At 43.4% G+C, this 18128-nt stretch overlaps 1 protein-coding gene across 1 annotated transcript in view; it reads right to left on the bottom strand.

Annotated features, from left to right (window-relative positions):
- Nucleotides 1–18128, bottom strand: part of LOC121841367 (serine/arginine repetitive matrix protein 3-like) — a 143770-nt gene that overhangs the window by 9620 nt on the left and 116022 nt on the right. Inside the window, exon 11 of the mRNA XM_042309152.1 lies at nucleotides 3705–3898. Within this exon, the coding sequence (XP_042165086.1) occupies nucleotides 3705–3898 (194 nt within the window). The remainder of the gene's footprint in view (nucleotides 1–3704; nucleotides 3899–18128) is intronic.

Here is an 18128-nt window from a genome sequence, read left to right as displayed (position 1 = left end):
ATTATTATTATTTGACCATGCTGGTCATTTATGAATATTTCAACATCTTGGCCATGTTCTGTTATAATCTCCACCCGGCACAGCCAGAAGAGGACTGGCCACCCCTCATAGCCTTGTTCCTCTCTAGGTTTCTTCCTAGGTTTTGGCCTTTCTAGGGAGTTTTTCCTAGCCACCCCTCATAGCCTGGTTCCTCTCTAGGTTTCTTCCTAGGTTTTGGCCTTTCTAGGGAGTTTTTCCTAGCCACCGTGCTTTTACACCTGCATTGCTTGCTGTTTGGGGTTTTAGGCTGGGTTTCTGTACAGCACTTTGAGATATCAGCTGATGTACGAAGGGCTATATAAACTAATTTGATTTGATTTGATGTATATATATATGACACACACAGTACATTCGGAAAGTATTCAGACCCCTTCCCTTTTTCCATGTTTTGTTACATTACATCCTTATTCTAAAATGGATTAAATAACAAAATGTTCTCATCACTCGACACGCAATACCCCATAATGACATCACAATACCCCATAATGACATCACAATACCCCATAATGACATCACAATACCCCATAATGACATCACAATACCCCCATAATGACAAAGCAAAAACAGGTTTTTAGAAATGTTTGCAAATGTATAAAAAATTTAAAAAACATAAATATGACATTTACATAACTATTCAGATCCTTGGCTCAGTATTTTGTTGTTGAATCCCCTTTGGCAGCGATTACAGCCTCCAGTCTTCTTGGGTATGACTCTACAAGCTTGGCACAGTTGTATTTGGGGAGTTTCTCCCATTCTTCTTTGCAGATCCTCTAAAGGACATTCAGATATTTGTCCAGAAGCCACTCCTGTGTTGTCTTGGCTGTCTGCTTACGGACATTGTCCTCTTGGAAGGTGAGCTTTTGCTCCAGTCTGAGGTCCTGAGTGCTCTGGAGCAGGTTTTCATCAAGTACTTTGCTCCATTCATCTTTCCCTCAATCCTGACAAGTCTCCCAGTCTCTGTCGCTGAAAAACATCCCCACAGCATGATGCTGCCTCCACCATGCTTCACCGTAGGGATGGTGTCAGGTTTCCTCCAGACGTGACGCTTGGCATTCAGGCCAAAGAGTTCAGTCTTGGTTTCATCCGACCAGAGAATCTTGTTTCTCATGGTCTGAGAGTCCTTTAGGTGCCTTTTGGCAAACTACAGGAGGGCTGTGAAGTGCCTTTTACTGAGGAGTAGCTTCCGTCTGTCCACTCTACCATTGAAAATTTGGTTTTTTATTATTTAACCTTTATTTAAGTCAATTAAGAACAAATTCTTATTTACAATGACGGCCTACACCGGCCAAACCTGGACGACGCTGGGCCAATTGTCCACCGCCCTATGGGACTCCCAATCATGGCCGGTTGTGATACAGCCTGGATTCAAACCAGGGTGTCTGAAGTGATGCCTCTAACACTGAAACACAGTACCTTAGAACGCTGCGCCACTCGGGAGCCCCATAAAGGCCTGGTGGATTGCTGCAGAGATGGTTGTCCTTCTGGAAAGTCCTCCCATCTCCACAGAGGAACTCTGGAGCTCTTTCAGAGTGGCCATCAGGTTCTTGGTCACCTCGCCGACCAAGGCCCTTCTCCCCTGATGGCTCAGGTTGGCCGGGCAGCCAGCTCCAGGAAGAGTCTTGGTGGTTCCAAACTCCTTCCATTTAAGATTGGTGGAGGCCAGTGTGTTCTTGGGAACGTTCAATGCTGCATACAGTTTTTGGTACCCTTCCCCAGATCTGTGCCTCATCACAATCCTGTCTCGGATCTCTACGGACAATTCATTCGACCTCATGGCTTGGTTTTTGCTCTGACATGCACTGTCAACTGTGGGACCTTATATAGACAGGTGTGTGCCTTTCCAAATCATGTCCAATCAATTGAATTTACCACAGGTGGACACCAATCAAGTTGTAGAAACATCTCAAGGATGATCAATGGAAACAAGATGAGCTCAATTTCAGGTCTCAAAGCAAAAGGTCTGAATACTTATGTAAAGATGGTATTTCTATTTTTTATTTGTAATAAATTTGCACAAAATAACAAACTGTTTTCGCTTTGTCATCATGCAGTATTGTGTGTAGATTTATGACTTAAAAAAAAATCCATTTTAGAAAAAAGGTGGAAAAAGGGAAGGGGTCTGAATAGTTTGAGTGGACTGTTGATATATTATTTAATTTTTGATTATATTTGTGTTATTCTTGCTGCAGCACTCTCAGCACCCCTACTTCCCACATCTATGTTTGTTATGGTCTGTGGAGTGCATTTTCCTTGCTTGGTTTAGGTCCATTTGTAGAATTTATGTCAAGGTGTATGAAAGCTGTTCTGGCAGCTTGTGGTTGCCAAGGTGTATGAAAGCTGTTCTGGCAGCTTGTGGTTGCCAAGGTGTATGAAAGCTGTTCTGGCAGCTTGTGGTTGTCAAGGTGTATGAAAGCTGTTCTGGCAGCTTGTGGTTGCCAAGGTGTATGAAAGCTGTTCTGGCAGCTTGTGGTTGCCAAGGTGTATGAAAGCTGTTCTGGCAGCTTGTGGTTGCCAAGGTGTATGAAAGCTGTTCTGGCAGCTTGTGGTTGCCAAGGTGTATGAAAGCTGTTCTGGCAGCTTGTGGTTGCCAAGGTGTATGAAAGCTGTTCTGGCAGCTTGTGGTTGCCAAGGTGTATGAAAGCTGTTCTGGCAGCTTGTGGTTGCCAAGGTGTATGAAAGCTGTTCTGGCAGCTTGTGGTTGCCAAGGTGTATGAAAGCTGTTCTGGCAGCTTGTGGTTGCCAAGGTGTATGAAAGCTGTTCTGGCAGCTTGTGGTTGCCAAGGTGTATGAAAGCTGTTCTGGCAGCTTGTGGTTGCCAAGGTGTATGAAAGCTGTTCTGGCAGCTTGTGGTTGCCAAGGTGTATGAAAGCTGTTCTGGCAGCTTGTGGTTGCCAAGGTGTATGTAAGCTGTTCTGGCAGCTTGTGGTTGCCAAGGTGTATGAAAGCTGTTCTGGCAGCTTGTGGTTGCCAAGGTGTATGAAAGCTGTTCTGGCAGCTTGTGGTTGCCAAGGTGTATGAAAGCTGTTCTGGCAGCTTGTGGTTGCCAAGGTGTATGAAAGCTGTTCTGGCAGCTTGTGGTTGCCAAGCATCCTTTTAAGACATTTATGTTGGTGTTTCCTTTATTTTGGCAGTTACCTTGTAGGTGCTTGTGATACAATGTTATCCACAGTAATTTATTTGAAACTCTGTTTTTTTAAAAATTATGCTCTTTCGTGTATTTAGAACATTGTGGTTGGATAAAAAAAAAAATATCAGATTTTTTTTGCCTATTGGGCTTGGGAGCAGCCCCTGACTCAAACAATTGACCAGTCACATTTATTCATCATTCAATTTTTTTGGTGGGGATTTTTTATGAATCGGTTACACCAATCAGTGCACTACCGGTCATGTAATATTTTTTTTGGTAAAAGTAACTTTTTTTTGACTGCTTCTTGGGCTTCCATGGGCCGGTGCTCAGGGGTTTAAACTCCAGTAATTCCCTGCATTAATCTGGCCCTGTCAATGGTAAAGGTTATGTCAGTATGACCGGTCCAATCTCTCTGCTTACTTCTTCTGGTGAGAGCTCTTTTCTCTGTGAGGATGCAGGTTATGTTGAGAGTGGGCGGAGTCACTGCTGTGAGTCGGCGAATGGGAGCGCTTCCCCTGGACTCTGTGACCTCTGTGACCTCCCCCATCTCCCTGACGACCCCAGGTCCGTAGTCTGCCTGTCCTCCCCATGTAGGGCCTCTCCAGCCTGGGCAGCAGTACTTCCTGGGGCCCTGTAGAGGGCAGTGTGGGCCTTGTTCTCTCCTCCTCTCAGTTGTGGCAGTATCATGGTCGACTGGGCTCCCGGAGAAACAGCAGTCAGCATTCTCAGCTTCTGTAGAGAGATGATAACCAACAAACGGAAAAAAAAGAACGAAAGACAAAACAGAAGAAAGGGGAAGAAATGGCCTTAGAGTTTGTCACAGTGGAGGGTTTGAGTGCTACGGTGTACTTGCCAAAAGAGGGTCAACATCTAAAAGAAAAGATCTAGGTTTTTTTCTTGATATGGCTTATAGACAGTCCTCTATGGTACAACGCATGCAATACTTTGGCATGCAAAACCATAATGAGACGAAGAAATCATAATCCCAATAAGAAACAACAAAAAAAAACTAGAAGAGGGAGAGGAAGAATGGTAAATAATATCAAATGAAAAAATAAAGTTAAAGAGCAGAGAGGAGAACAGAGAAGAAAAGAGAAAGGAGAGTAGAGAGCTAAAGTAGAGAGAGTTACAGTAGAGAGTAAAGAGAGCTAAAGTAGAGAGAGTTACAGTAGAGAAAGTTACAGTAGAGAGAGTTACAGTAGAGAGAGTTACAGTAGAGAGTAAAGAGAGCTAAAGTAGAGAGAGTAGAGAGTTACAGTAGATATAGTAGAGAGAGTTACAGTAGAGAGAGTAGAGAGAGTTACAATAGAGAGAGTTACAGTAGAGATAGTAGAGAGAATTACAGTAGAGATAGTAGAGAGTAACAGTAGAGAGAGTAGAGAGTTACAGTAGATAGAGTAGAGAGAGTTACAGTAGAGAGAGTAGAGAGAGTTACAGTAGATAGAGTAGAGAGAGTTACAGTAGAGATAGTAGAGAGAGTAACAGTAGAGAGAGTAGAGAGTTACAGTAGATAAAGAAGAGAGAGTTACAGTAGAGAGAGTAGAGAGAGTTACAGTAGAGAGAGTAGAGAGAGTTAAAGTAGAGAGAGTAGAGAGAGTTACAGTAGAGAGAGTAGAGAGAGTTACAGTAGAGATAGTAGAGAGAGTTACAGTTTAGAGAGTAGAGTTACAGTAGAGATAGTAGAGAGAGTTACAGTAGAGATAGTAGAGAGAGTAACAGTAGAGAGAGTAGAGTTACAGTTTAGAGAGTAGAGTTACAATAGAGAGAGTAGAGTTACAGTACAGAGAGTAGAGTTACAGTAGAGAGAGTTACAGTAGAGAGAGTAGAGTTACAGTAGAGAGAGTAGAAAGTTACAGTAGAGAGTTACAGTAGAGAGTTACAGTAGAGATAGTAGAGAGAGTAACAGTAGAGAGAGTAGAGAGAGTTACAGTTTAGAGAGTAGAGTTACAATAGAGAGAGAGTAGAGTTACAGTACAGAGAGTAGAGTTACAGTAGAGAGAGTTACAGTAGAGAGAGTAGAGTTACAGTAGAGAGTTACAGTAGAGAGTTACAGTAGAGAGTTACAGTAGAGATAGTAGAGAGAGTAACAGTAGAGAGAGTAGAGAGAGTTACAGTTTAGAGAGTAGAGTTACAATAGAGAGAGTAGAGTTACAGTACAGAGAGTAGAGTTACAGTAGAGAGAGTTACAGTAGAGAGAGTAGAGTTACAGTAGAGAGAGTTACAGTAGAGAGAGTAGAAAGTTACAGTAGAGAGTTACAGTAGAGAGTTACAGTAGAGAGAGTTACAGTAGAGAGTTACAGTAGAGAGAGTAGAGAGTTACAGTAGAGAGAGTAGAGAGTTACAGTAGAGAGAGTAGAGAGTTTACAGTAGAGAGAGTAGAGAGTTTACAGTAGAGAGAGTAGAGAGTTACAGTAGAGAGAGTAGAGTTACAGTAGAGAGAGTAGAGTTACAGTAGAGAGAGTAGAGTTACAGTAGAGAGAGTAGATAGTTACAGTAGAGAGAGTAGAGAGACTAGAGTTACAGTAGAGAGAGTAGAGAGTTACAGTAGAGAGAGTTACAGTAGAGAGAGTAGAGAGAGTAGAGAGTAGAGTTACAGTAGAGAGAGTAGAGAGTTACAGTAGAGAGAGTTACAGTAGAGAGAGCTACAGTAGAGAGAGTTACAGTAGAGAGAGTTATAGTAGAGAGAGTTACAGTAGAGAGAGTATAGAGTTACAGTAGAGAGAGTTACAGTAGAGAGTTACAGTAGAGAGAGTTACAGTAGAGAGAGTAGAGTTGCAGTAGAGAGAGTAGATAGTTACAGTAGAGAGAGTAGAGCGAGTAGAGAGTTACAGTAGAGAGTAGAGAGTTGCAGTAGAGAGAGTTACAGTAGAGAGAGCTACAGTAGAGAGAGCTACAGTAGAGAGAGTTACAGTAGAGAGAGCTACATTAGAGAGAGTTACAGTAGAGAGAGTTACAGTAGAGCGAGTAGAGAGTTACAGTAGGTAGAGAGAGTTACAGTAGAGAGAGTTACAGTAGAGAGAGTTACAGTAGAGAGAGTAGAGTTACAGTAGAGAGAGTAGATAGTTACAGTAGAGAGAGTAGAGAGAGTAGAGAGTTACAGTAGAGAGAGCTACAGTAGAGAGAGTTACAGTAGAGAGTTACAGTAGAGAGAGTTACAGTAGAGAGTGTATAGAGTTACAGTAGAGAGATACAGTAGAGAGAGTTACAGGTAGAGAGTAGGGAGTTACAGTAGAGAGAGTAGATAGTTACAGTAGAGGGAGTAGATAGTTACAGTAGAGAGAGTAGAGAATTACAGTAGAGAGTAGAGAGTTACAGTAGAGAGAGTTACAGTAGAGAGAGCTACAGTAGAGAGAGTTACAGTAGAGAGTTACAGTAGAGAGAGTTACAGTAGAGAGAGTATAGAGTTACAGTAGAGAGAGTTACAGTAGAAAGTTACAGTAGAGAGAGTTACAGGTATAGAGTAGGTAGTTACAGTAGAGAGAGTTACAGTAGAGAGAGTAGAGTTACAGTAGAGAGAGTAGAGAGTTACAGTAGAGAGAGTAGAGTCACAGTAGAGAGAGTAGAGATTTAGAGTAGAGAGAGTTACAGTATAGAGTTACAATAGAGAGAGTTACAGTAGAGAGAGTAGAGTTACAGTAGAGAGAGTAGAGTTACAGTAGAGAGAGTTACAGTAGAGAGAGCTACAGTAGAGAGAGTTACAGTAGAGAGTTACAGTAGAGATAGTTACAGTAGAGAGAGTTACAGTAGAGAGAGTTAGAGTAGAGAGAGTTACAGTAGAGAGAGTAGAGAGTTACAGTAGAGAGAGTTACAGTAGAGAGTTACAGTAGAGAGTTACAGTAGAGATAGTTACAGTAGAGAGAGTTACAGTAGAGAGAGTTAGAGTAGAGAGAGTTACAGTAGAGAGAGTAGAGAGTTACAGTAGAGAGAGTTACAGTAGAGAGTTACAGTAGAGAGAGTTACAGTGGAGAGGGCTACAGTAGCGAGTTACAGTAGAGAGTTACAGTAGAGAGAGTTACAGTGGAGAGGGCTACAGTAGCGAGTTACAGTACAGTGAGTTACAGTAGAGAGAGTTACAGTAGAGAGAGTTTACAGTAGAGAGAGTTACAGTAGAGAGTAGAGAGTTACAGTAGAGAGAGTTACAGTAGAGAGTAGAGAGTTACAGTAGAGAGTAGAGAGTTACAGTAGAGAGAGTTACAGTAGAGAGTAGAGTTACAGTAGAGAGAGTTACAGTAGAGAGTAGAGAGTTACAGTAGAGAGTTACAGTAGAGAGTTAGAGTAGAGCGAGTAGAGAGTTAGAGTAGAGAGAGTAGAGAGTTACAGTAGAGAGAGTAGAGAGAGTTACAGTAGAGAGAGTAGAGTTACAGTAGAGAGAGTAGAGTTACAGTAGAGAGAGTAGAGTTACAGTAGAGAGAGTAGATAGTTACAGTAGAGGGAGTAGATAGTTACAGTAGAGAGAGAAGAGAGTTACAGTAGAGAGTAGAGAGTTACAGTAGAGAGAGTTACAGTAGAGAGAGCTACAGTAGAGAGAGTTACAGTAGAGAGTTACAGTAGAGAGAGTTACAGTAGAGAGAGTATAGAGTTACAGTAGAGAGAGTTACAGTAGAGAGTTACAGTAGAGAGAGTTACAGGTAGAGAGTAGGTAGTTACAGTAGAGAGAGTTACAGTAGAGAGAGTAGAGTTACAGTAGAGAGAGTAGAGAGTTACAGTAGAGAGAGTAGAGTCACAGTGGAGAGAGTAGAGATTTACAGTAGAGAGAGTTACAGTATAGAGTAACAATAGAGAGAGTTACAGTAGAGAGAGTAGAGTTACAGAAGAGAGAGTAGAGTTACAGTAGAGAGAGTTACAGTAGAGAGAGCTACAGTAGAGAGAGTTACAGTAGAGAGTTACAGTAGAGATAGTTACAGTAGAGAGAGTTACAGTAGAGATAGTTACAGTAGAGAGAGTAGAGAGTTACAGTAGAAAGAGCTATAGTAGAGAGAGTTACAGTAGAGAGTTACAGTAGAGATTAGAGAGTTACAGTAGAGAGAGTTAGAGTAGAGAGAGTTACAGTAGAGAGAGTAGAGAGTTACAGTAGAGAGAGTTACAGTAGAGAGTTACAGTAGAGAGAGTTACAGTGGAGAGGGCTACAGTAGCGAGTTACAGTACAGTGAGTTACAGTAGAGAGAGTTACAGTAGAGAGAGTTACAGTAGAGAGAGTTACAGTAGAGAGTAGAGAGTTACAGTAGAGAGTAGAGAGTTACAGTAGAGAGACTTACAGTAGAGAGTAGAGTTACAGTAGAGAGAGTTACAGTAGAGAGTAGCGAGTTACAGTAGAGAAAGTTACAGTAGAGAGAGTTACAGTAGAGAGAGTTACAGTAGAGCGATAGTTACAGTAGAGAGAGTGACAGTAGAGAGTAGAGAGTTACAGTAGAGAGAGTTACAGTAGAGAGAGTTACAGTAGAGAAAGTTACAGTAGAGAGTAGAGAGTTACAGTAGAGAGAGTTACAGTAGAGAGTAGAGAGTTACAGTAGAGAAAGTTACAGTAGAGCGAGTTACAGTAGAGAGAGTTACAGTAGAGAGAGTTACAGTAGAGAGAGACAGTAGAGAGTAGAGTTACAGTAGAGAAAGTTACAGTAGAGAGAGTTACAGTAGAGAGAGTTACAGTAGAGAGTAGAGAGTTACAGTAGAGAGAGTTACAGTAGAGAGAGTTACAGTAGAGAAAGTTACAGTAGAGAGTAGAGAGTTATAGTAGAGAGAGACAGTAGAGAGTAGAGTTACAGTAGAGAAAGTTACAGTAGAGAGTAGAGAGTTACAGTAGAGAGAGACAGTAGAGAGTAGAGTTACAGTAGAGAAAGTTACAGTAGAGAGAGTTACAGTAGAGAGAGTTACAGTAGAGAGAGTTACAGTAGAGAGTAGAGAGTTACAGTAGAGAGAGTTACAGTAGAGAGAGTTACAGTAGAGAAAGTTACAGTAGAGAGTAGAGAGTTATAGTAGAGAAAGTTACAGTAGAGAGAGTTACAGTAGAGAGAGTTACAGTAGAGAAAGTTACAGTAGAGAGTAGAGAGTTATAGTAGAGAAAGTTACAGTAGAGAGAGTTACAGTAGAGAGAGTAGAGAGCTACAGATTTGTAGAATAGAAAAGATGACTTCTTGCAGTTTTAGTAACAGTTAAAAAACTAATATGAAACAAAACAAATAAAAAAAGAGTAGACAACTTGACGGAACATCACAGAAATGGAAGGAACAAAATAAATTATTCACAATTATAGCCAAGTCAAATCAGAAAAACAAATCGTCTTCTACTCAATAGATTTCTTTTTGTGCAGTTTTTTTCCCTGGAGTAGACAATTGCTGAGATGTGAACAGCGACCCATTTCCTTTTTTCTGTTTTTTTTAATCGTTACTGTTGTTTAACCTTTTGGTTAACATCCTCTTGGTTAACATCCACTTACCAATAAAGTGGCATTCCCTCCTTTAGTAGGTAAGGTATGAAGAAAAGGGAAAAGTGGGCAACATAAGTGCATCATTAGATTTCACAAAATGCAAGAGAAAAAGACACAAACCCTTCCCTGGCAGAGTGAGGCATGAGACAAACCTTCCCTGGCAGAGTGAGGCATGAGACAAACCTTCCCTGGCAGAGTGAGGCATGAGACAAACCCTTCCCTGGCAGAGTGAGGCATGAGACAAACCCTTCCCTGGCAGAGTGAGGCATGAGACAAAACCTTCCCTGGCAGAGTGAGGCATGAGACAAAACCTGCCCTGGCAGAGTGAGGCATGAGACAAACCCTTCCCTGGCAGAGTGAGGCATGAGACAAAACCTGCCCTGGCAGAGTGAGGCATGAGACAAACCCTTCCCTGGCAGAGTGAGGCATGAGACAAAACTTTCCCTGGCAGAGTGAGGCATGAGACAAAACCTTCCCTGGCAGAGTGAGGCATGAGACAAACCCTTCCCTGGCAGAGTGAGGCATGAGACAACCCCTTCCCTGGCAGAGTGAGGCATGAGACAAAACCTTCCCTGGCAGAGTGAGGCATGAGACAAAACCTTCCCTGGCAGAGTGAGGCATGAGACAAACCCTTCCCTGGCAGAGTGAGGCATGAGACAACCCCTTCCCTGGCAGAGTGAGGCATGAGACAAAACCTTCCCTGGCAGAGTGAGGCATGAGACAAACCCTTCCCTGGCAGAGTGAGGCATGAGACAAACCCTCCCTGGCAGAGTGAGGCATGAGACAAAACCTTCCCTGGCAGAGTGAGGCATGAGACAAACCCTTCCCTGGCAGAGTGAGGCATGAGACAACCCCTTCCCTGGCAGAGTGAGGCATGAGACAAAACCTTCCCTGGCAGAGTGAGGCATGAGACAAAACCTTCCCTGGCAGAGTGAGGCATGACACAAACCCTTCCCTGGCAGAGTGAGGCATGAGACAAACCCTTCCCTGGCAGAGTGAGGCATGAGACAAACCCTTCCCTGGCAGAGTGAGGCATGAGACAAACCCTTCCCTGGCAGAGTGAGGCATGAGACAAACCTTCCCTGGCAGAGTGAGGCATGAGACAATGAAATCAACTGACATTCAATCAAATACAAAAGAGAAAGGAATCAACCACAATGTTCAGGGAACCTCTCACACGGAGAGCAGGTACCCATTCCACTCCACCAGAGGGAAGGGCAGACATTCTGTGTGAATGACCATTGCAATAAGTTCAGGGGTTCCAGAGTGTTAAGTTCAGGGGTTCCAGAGTGATAAGTTCAGGGGTTCCAGAGTGTTAAGTTCAGGGGTTCCAGAGTGTTAAGTTCAGGGGTTCCAGAGTGATAAGTTCAGGGGTTCCAGAGTGTTAAGTTCAGGGGTTCCAGAGTGTTAAGTTCAGGGGTTCCAGAGTGTTAAGTTCAGGGGTTCCAGAGTGTTAAGTTCAGGGGTTCCAGAGTGATAAGTTCAGGGGTTCCATAGTGATAAGTTCAGGGGTTCCAGAGTGTTAAGTTCAGGGGTTCCAGAGCGTTAAGTTCAGGGGTTCCAGAGAGTTAAGTTCAGGAGTTCCAGAGTGTTAAGTTCAGGGGTTCCAGAGTGTTAAGTTCAGGAGTTCCAGAGTGATAAGTTCAGTGGTTCCAGAGTGTTAAGTTCAGGGGTTCCAGAGTGTTAAGTTCAGGGGTTCCAGAGTGTTAAGTTCAGGGGTTCCAGAGCGTTAAGTTCAGGGGTTCCAGAGCGTTAAGTTCAGGGGTTCCAGAGAGTTAAGTTCAGGGGTTCCAGAGCGTTAAGTTCAGGAGTTCCAGAGCATTAAGCTCAGGGGTTCCAGAGTGTTAAGTTCAGGGGTTCCAGAGTGATAAGTTCAGTGGTTCCAGAGTGTTAAGTTCAGGGGTTCCAGAGCGTTAAGTTCAGGGGTTCCAGAGCCATAAGTTCAGGGGTTCCAGAGCATTAAGTTCAGGGGTTCCAGAGCGTTAAGTTCAGGGGTTCCAGAGTATTAAGTTCAGGGGTTCCAGAGTATTAAGTTCAGGGGTTCCACCCTCAGATACTATGTTAGGTTACTGTTTGTTCAAACCAAGGCATTTCTTGAAAGCGTGGGGGGTTGCATTTCCCCTGTAACTTTTTGTGCATATGGCATCTTAAGCGGCTCTGTTGAGATGCACAGCTTGCTGCCCGAATCTCTTTTAGTTCTCTGTTTAATGCTATCTATTAATAGGATAGGTGACACAAATCAATACCAGTGAATTTATACTCAGAGTTGAAGCGTCACCTGCAGCAAAAAGCAACAGTCCTCTGAGAAAACAGGACCTCTGCAAATAGTGCAAATAAATACTTATGGATATTTATTGAGGTTATTCTTAAAACCACAGCTCCATTTCAAACAGAAATGTGTTTGGTAGACCAACTTTATTACGAGGCCTTTGAGCAAGGGGGCGATGTTGCAAGATACGGTAGGCGGAGGACATTGAACATTGGATGCAAGCATTTTCTATCATAAGCCGTATAAACAGGGCAAGGGGCTTCACCCGGTTTTGTGTGTGTGTGTAGATGCTTGTGTGGCGCAATGTCATGGCTGAGTGTGTCTCCGGGACATATACAGTTGAAGTCGGAAGTTTATACATACACTTAGGTTGGAGTCAAAACTCGTTTCTCAACCACTCCACAAATGTTTTGTTCACAAACTATAGTTGTGGCAAGTCGGTTAGGACATCTACTTTGTGCATGATTACAAGTCATTTTTTCCAACAATTGTTTACAGACAGATCATTTCACTTATAATTCATTGTATCACAATTCCAGTGGGTCAGAAGTTTACATACACTAAGTTGACTGTGCCTTTAAACAGCTTGGAAAGTCCCAGAAAATGATGTCATGGCTTTAGAAGCTTCTGATAGGCTAATTGACGTAATTTGAGTCAATTGGAGGTGTACCTGTGGATGTATTTCAAGGCCTACCTTCAAACGCATGCCTCTTTGCTTGGCATCATGGGAAAATCTAAAAAAAATCAGCCAGGACCTCAGAAAACAATCTGTAGACCTCCACAAGTCTGGTTCATCCTTGGGAGCAATTTCCAAACGCCTGAAGGTACCACATTTAGTACGCAAGTATAAACAACATGGGACCACGCAGCCGCTATACCGCTCAGGAAGGAGATGCGCTCTGTCTCCTAAGTGCAGATCAATCCCAGAACAACAGCAAAGGACCTTGTGAAGATGCTGGAGGAAACGGGTACAAAAGTATCTATATCCACAGTTAAACAAGTCCTATATAAACATAACCTGAAAGGCCGCTCAGCAAGGAAGAAGCCACTGCTCCAAAACCACCATAAAACAAAGCCAGACTACGGTTTGCAACTGTACACGGAGACAAAGATCGTACTTTTTGGAGAAATGTCTTCTGGTCTGATGAAACAAAAATAGAACAGTTTGGCCATAATGACCATCGTTATGTTTGGACGAAAAAGGGGGAGGCTTGCAAGCCGAAGAACACCATCCCAACCGTGAAGCACAGGTGTGGCAGCATCATGTTGTGGGGGTGCTTTGCTGCAGGAAGGACTGGTGCACTTCACAAAATAGATGGCGTCATGAGGAACGGAACATTTGGTGGATATATTGAAGCAACATCTCAAGACATCAGTCAGGAAGTTAAAGCTTGGATGCAAATGAGTCTTCCAAATGGACAATGACCCCAAGCATACTTCCAAAGTTGTGGCAAAAATGGCTTAATGACAACAAAGTCAAGGTATTAGAGTGACCACCACAAAGACCTGACCTCAATCCTATAGAAAATTTGTGGGCAGAACTGAAAAAGCGTGTGCGAGCAAGGAGGCCTAAAAATCTGACTCCAGCTCTGTCAGGAGGAATGGGCCAAAATTCACCCAACTTATTATGGGAGGCTTGTGGAAGGCGTTTGACCCAAGTTAACTTCACTTTAAGCACCAGCTGTCAGAGCAGCTTACAGATCACTGCACCTGTACTTAGCCTATCTGTAAACAGCACATCTACCTACCTACCTCATCCCCATACTGGTATTTATTTATTTATTTTGCTCCTTTGCACCCCAGTATCTCTACTTGCACATTCATCTTCTGCCGATCTACCATTCCAGTGTTTAATTGCTATTTTGTAATTACTTCGCCACCATGGCCTATTTATTTCCTTAACTTACCTCATTTGCACTCACTGTATATAGACTCTTTGTTTTATTTTGTTCTACTGTATTATTAACTGTATGTTTTGTTTATTCCATGTGTAACTCTGTGTTGTTGTATGTGTCGAATTGCTACGATTTATCTTGGCCAGGTCGCAGTTGTAAATGAGAACTTGTTCTCAACTAGCCTACATGGTTAAATAAAGGTGTTCTCAACTAGCCTACCTGGTTAAATAAAGGTGTTCTCAACTAGCCTACCTGGTTAAATAAAGGTGAAATGAAATAAATAAAACTAGGGGCAACATTCGGAATTTTGGATGAAAAGCCCAAAGTTAACTGCCTGCTACTCAGGCCCAGAAGCTAGGATATGCATATAATTGGTAGATTTGGATAGAAAACGCTCTAAAGTTTCCAAAACTGTTAAAATGTCTGTGAGTATAACAGAACTGATATGTCAGGTGAAAACCTGAGGAAAATCCATCCAGGAAGTGCTTTTATTTTGAAATGCCTGTTTTTCCATTGAAAGCCTATCCACCATACAGACTTAAGACCCAGTTCACAATATCCATGGCTTCCTCTACATGTGGTCAGTCTTTAGGCATTGTTTCAGGCTTTTACTCTGAAAAATGAGGGAGAAACACCACTTTCAATGAGAGGAAATTTCCAGACATGAGTCCAGCGCGTGACCGGGAGCGCGCCTTTCTTGTTTCTCCTTTTCTATTGAAGAAGCTTTTGTCCGGTTGAAATATTATTGATTATTTATGACAAAAACAACCTGAGGATTGATTTTAAACATCATTTGACATGTTTCTATGAACTTTTATGGTACTTTTAAAAATGTTCGTCTGTCTGTTGTGACCGCGCTTTGTATTACTGAACAAAACGCACCAACACAACGGAGGTTTTTGAATATAAAGAGGGACTTTATCGAACAAAACAAACATTTATTGTGTAACATGGAGTCTTCGGAGTGCAACCATATGAAGATCATCAAAGGTAAGTGATTAATTGTATCGCTATTTCTGACTTTTGTTACTCGTCTACTTGGCTGGTTACTGTTTGTAATGATTTGTCTGCTGGGCCCTGTTCTCAGATAATCGCATGGTTTGCTTTCGCCGTAAAGTATTTTTGAAATCTGACACCGTGGTTGGATTAACAAGAAGTTCATATTTAAACTGATATATAACACTTGTTATTCGTTTCATGAATTTTTATATTGAGTATTTCTGTTTTTGAATTTGGTGCTCTGCAATTTCACTGGATGTTGGCCAGGTGGGACGGTAGTGTCCCACACCACCTTGAGAGGTTAAACAATTTAAAGGCAATGCTACCAAATACTAATTGAGTGCATGTAAACTTCTGACCCTCTGGGAATGTGATGAAAGAAATAAAAGCTGAAATAAATCATTCTCTCTACTATTATTCTGACATTTCACATTCTTAAAATAAATTGGTGATCCTAACTGACCTAAAACAGGGCATTTTTACTTGGATTAATTACCAGGAATTGTGGAAAAACTGAGTTTAAATGTAGTTGGCTAAGGTGTATGTAAACTTCCGACTTCAACTGTAGATCATTATCAGCAGGTCAAAGGTCAAAAGCAGGTATATAAAACATAGGGAGTTCTCTTGCATGCAATAATCTACTCTCCTGTAAACGCTGACCACTGAACAGGGACTCTTCATAGAAAAACAACAGAAATAAGAAGCCCTTCTCCACAGAACAAACTAAAGACTAAAGCTGTAGATAGAAGAAAACACACAGACGCAGGTGATGAACGCTGTTTAGAAACGGCCACCAAGGAAATAAATCAAAATCATAAGACGAATGTAACTATTTCACCAAGAGAATGGAGAGATGCTGGACAAACAGGAATCAATGCATTCTACCAAAACAGAATGAAATGGACCTGCTTCAAATTGGGCAGGATATTGGACTGAATTCAGAATTCAAGTTTAAAAAACATTAAACTCTAACTAATCAAAATCTTAAAAGCAAAATATAACTGATAAAAGGAAAGATAAAATAACTTGCTAAAGTTCCCTGGTGGTTAAATGATACAGAGAGAGAGAGACAGAGAGGGGGAGAGATAGGGAGAGGGGGAGAGAGAGAGAGAGAGAGAAGAGAGAAGAGAGAGAGAGAGAGAGAGAGAGAGAGAGAGGGAGAAGAGAGAGCTGAGAGAGAAGAGAGAGAAGAGAGAGAGAGAGAGAGAGAGAGATAGAGAGAGAGAGAGAGAGAGAGAGAGAGAGATAGAGATAGAGGGAGAGAGAGAGAGAGAGAGAGAGAGAGAGAGAGAGAGAGAGAGAGAGGAGAGAGAGAGAAGAGAGAGAAGAGAGAGAAGAGAGAGAGAGGAGAGAGAGAGAGAGAGAGAGAGAGAGAGAGAGAGAGAGAGAGAGAGAGAGAGAGAGAGAGAAAGGAGTGGAGAGAGAGAGAGAGAGAGAGAGAGAGAAAGGAGTGGAGAGAGAGAGAGAGAGGGGGGGGTCAGAAAGAGAAACATTGACGTCAAGCTAGAGGGTGCTTCTGACATTGTCATATCTGCATAAAGAAAGACCACGTGCCAAAGCAGAGCGTTTTACCTACCTTCCATTTCAATCAGTGACACGTTTGCAATATCAACAAAAACAGGACAAGAAGAAACAGAAAACAGGAGAAAGGAATGTTCTCCGCAGCGAAATGGGAAAAGACAATGAACTTCTTTTAGTATCAACGCTACGAACTTCTTCCAGAGACTAAGAAGGAGACGGTAAACAAACAAACCAACAAAAATACAAAAGAAAATGGACAAACAAACCAAAACTTAAAATCAAACTTAAAAAAAAAAAAAAATGTATCTAGAAACTACAATGGTTTACTGTCTTTTTTGGCTTGTTCAAATGCAGCCGTGTTAGTATGAAAAGGGAGAGATGGGTAACGGCTGGGTAAGTAAACAGAGTTCATCATGAAACAAAAGGAAAACAGCTGACAAGAGAAGGAGGGATGGAGAGATGGGCCTGCAGAGCTGACAAGAGATGGAGGGATGGAGAGATGGGCCTGCAGAGCTGACAAGAGAAGGAGGGATGGAGAGATGGGCCTGCAGAGCTGACAAGAGAAGGAGGGATGGAGAGATGGGCCTGCAGAGCTGACAAGAGAAGGAGGGATGGAGAGATGGGCCTGCAGAGCTGACAAGAGAAGGAGGGATGGAGAGATGGGCCTGCAGAGCTGACAAGAGAAGGAGGGATGGAGAGATGGGCCTGCAGAGCTGACAAGAGAAGGAGGATGGAGAGATGGGCCTGCAGAGCTGACAAGAGAAGGAGGGATGGAGAGATGGGCCTGCAGAGCTGACAAGAGAAGGAGGGATGGAGAGATGGGCCTGCAGAGCTGACAAGAGAAGGAGGGATGGAGAGATGGGCCTGCAGAGCTGACAAGAGAAGGAGGGATGGAGAGATGGGCCTGCAGAGCTGACAAGAGAAGGAGGGATGGAGAGATGGGCCTGCAGAGCTGACAAGAGAAGGAGGGATGGAGAGATGGGCCTGCAGAGCTGACAAGAGAAGGAGGGATGGAGAGATGGGCCTGCAGAGCTGACAAGAGAAGGAGGGATGGAGAGATGGGCCTGCAGAGCTGACAAGAGAAGGAGGGATGGAGAGATGGGCCTGCAGAGCTGACAAGAGAAGGAGGGATGGAGAGATGGGCCTGCAGAGCTGACAAGAGAAGGAGGGATGGAGAGATGGGCCTGCAGAGCTGACAAGAGAAGGAGGGATGGAGAGATGGGCCTGCAGAGCTGACAAGAGAAGGAGGGATGGAGAGATGGGCCTGCAGAGCTGACAAGAGAAGGAGGGATGGAGAGATGGGCCTGCAGAGCTGACAAGAGAAGGAGGGATGGAGAGATGGGCCTGCAGAGCTGACAAGAGAAGGAGGGATGGAGAGATGGGCCTGCAGAGCTGACAAGAGAAGGAGGGATGGAGAGATGGGCCTGCAGAGCTGACAAGAGAAGGAGGGATGGAGAGATGGGCCTGCAGAGCTGACAAGAGAAGGAGGGATGGAGAGATGGGCCTGCAGAGCTGACAAGAGAAGGAGGGATGGAGAGATGGGCCTGCAGAGCTGACAAGAGAAGGAGGGATGGAGAGATGGGAACGCAGAGCTGACAAGAGAAGGAGGGATGGAGAGATGGGCCTGCAGAGCTGACAAGAGAAGGAGGGATGGAGAGATGGGCCTGCAGAGCTGACAAGAGAAGGAGGGATGGAGAGATGGGCCTGCAGAGCTTACAAGAGAAGGAGGGATGGAGAGATGGGCCTGCAGAGCTGACAAGAGAAGGAGGGATGGAGAGATGGGCCTGCAGAGCTGACAAGAGAAGGAGGGATGGAGAGATGGGCCTGCAGAGCTGACAAGAGAAGGAGGGATGGAGA

This window comes from Oncorhynchus tshawytscha, linkage group LG30, assembly GCF_018296145.1.
Source record: "Oncorhynchus tshawytscha isolate Ot180627B linkage group LG30, Otsh_v2.0, whole genome shotgun sequence".
Taxonomy (NCBI): domain Eukaryota; kingdom Metazoa; phylum Chordata; class Actinopteri; order Salmoniformes; family Salmonidae; genus Oncorhynchus; species Oncorhynchus tshawytscha.
The sequence above is the reverse complement of the archived record's forward strand: the minus strand, read 5'-3'. Positions and strand labels throughout refer to the sequence as shown.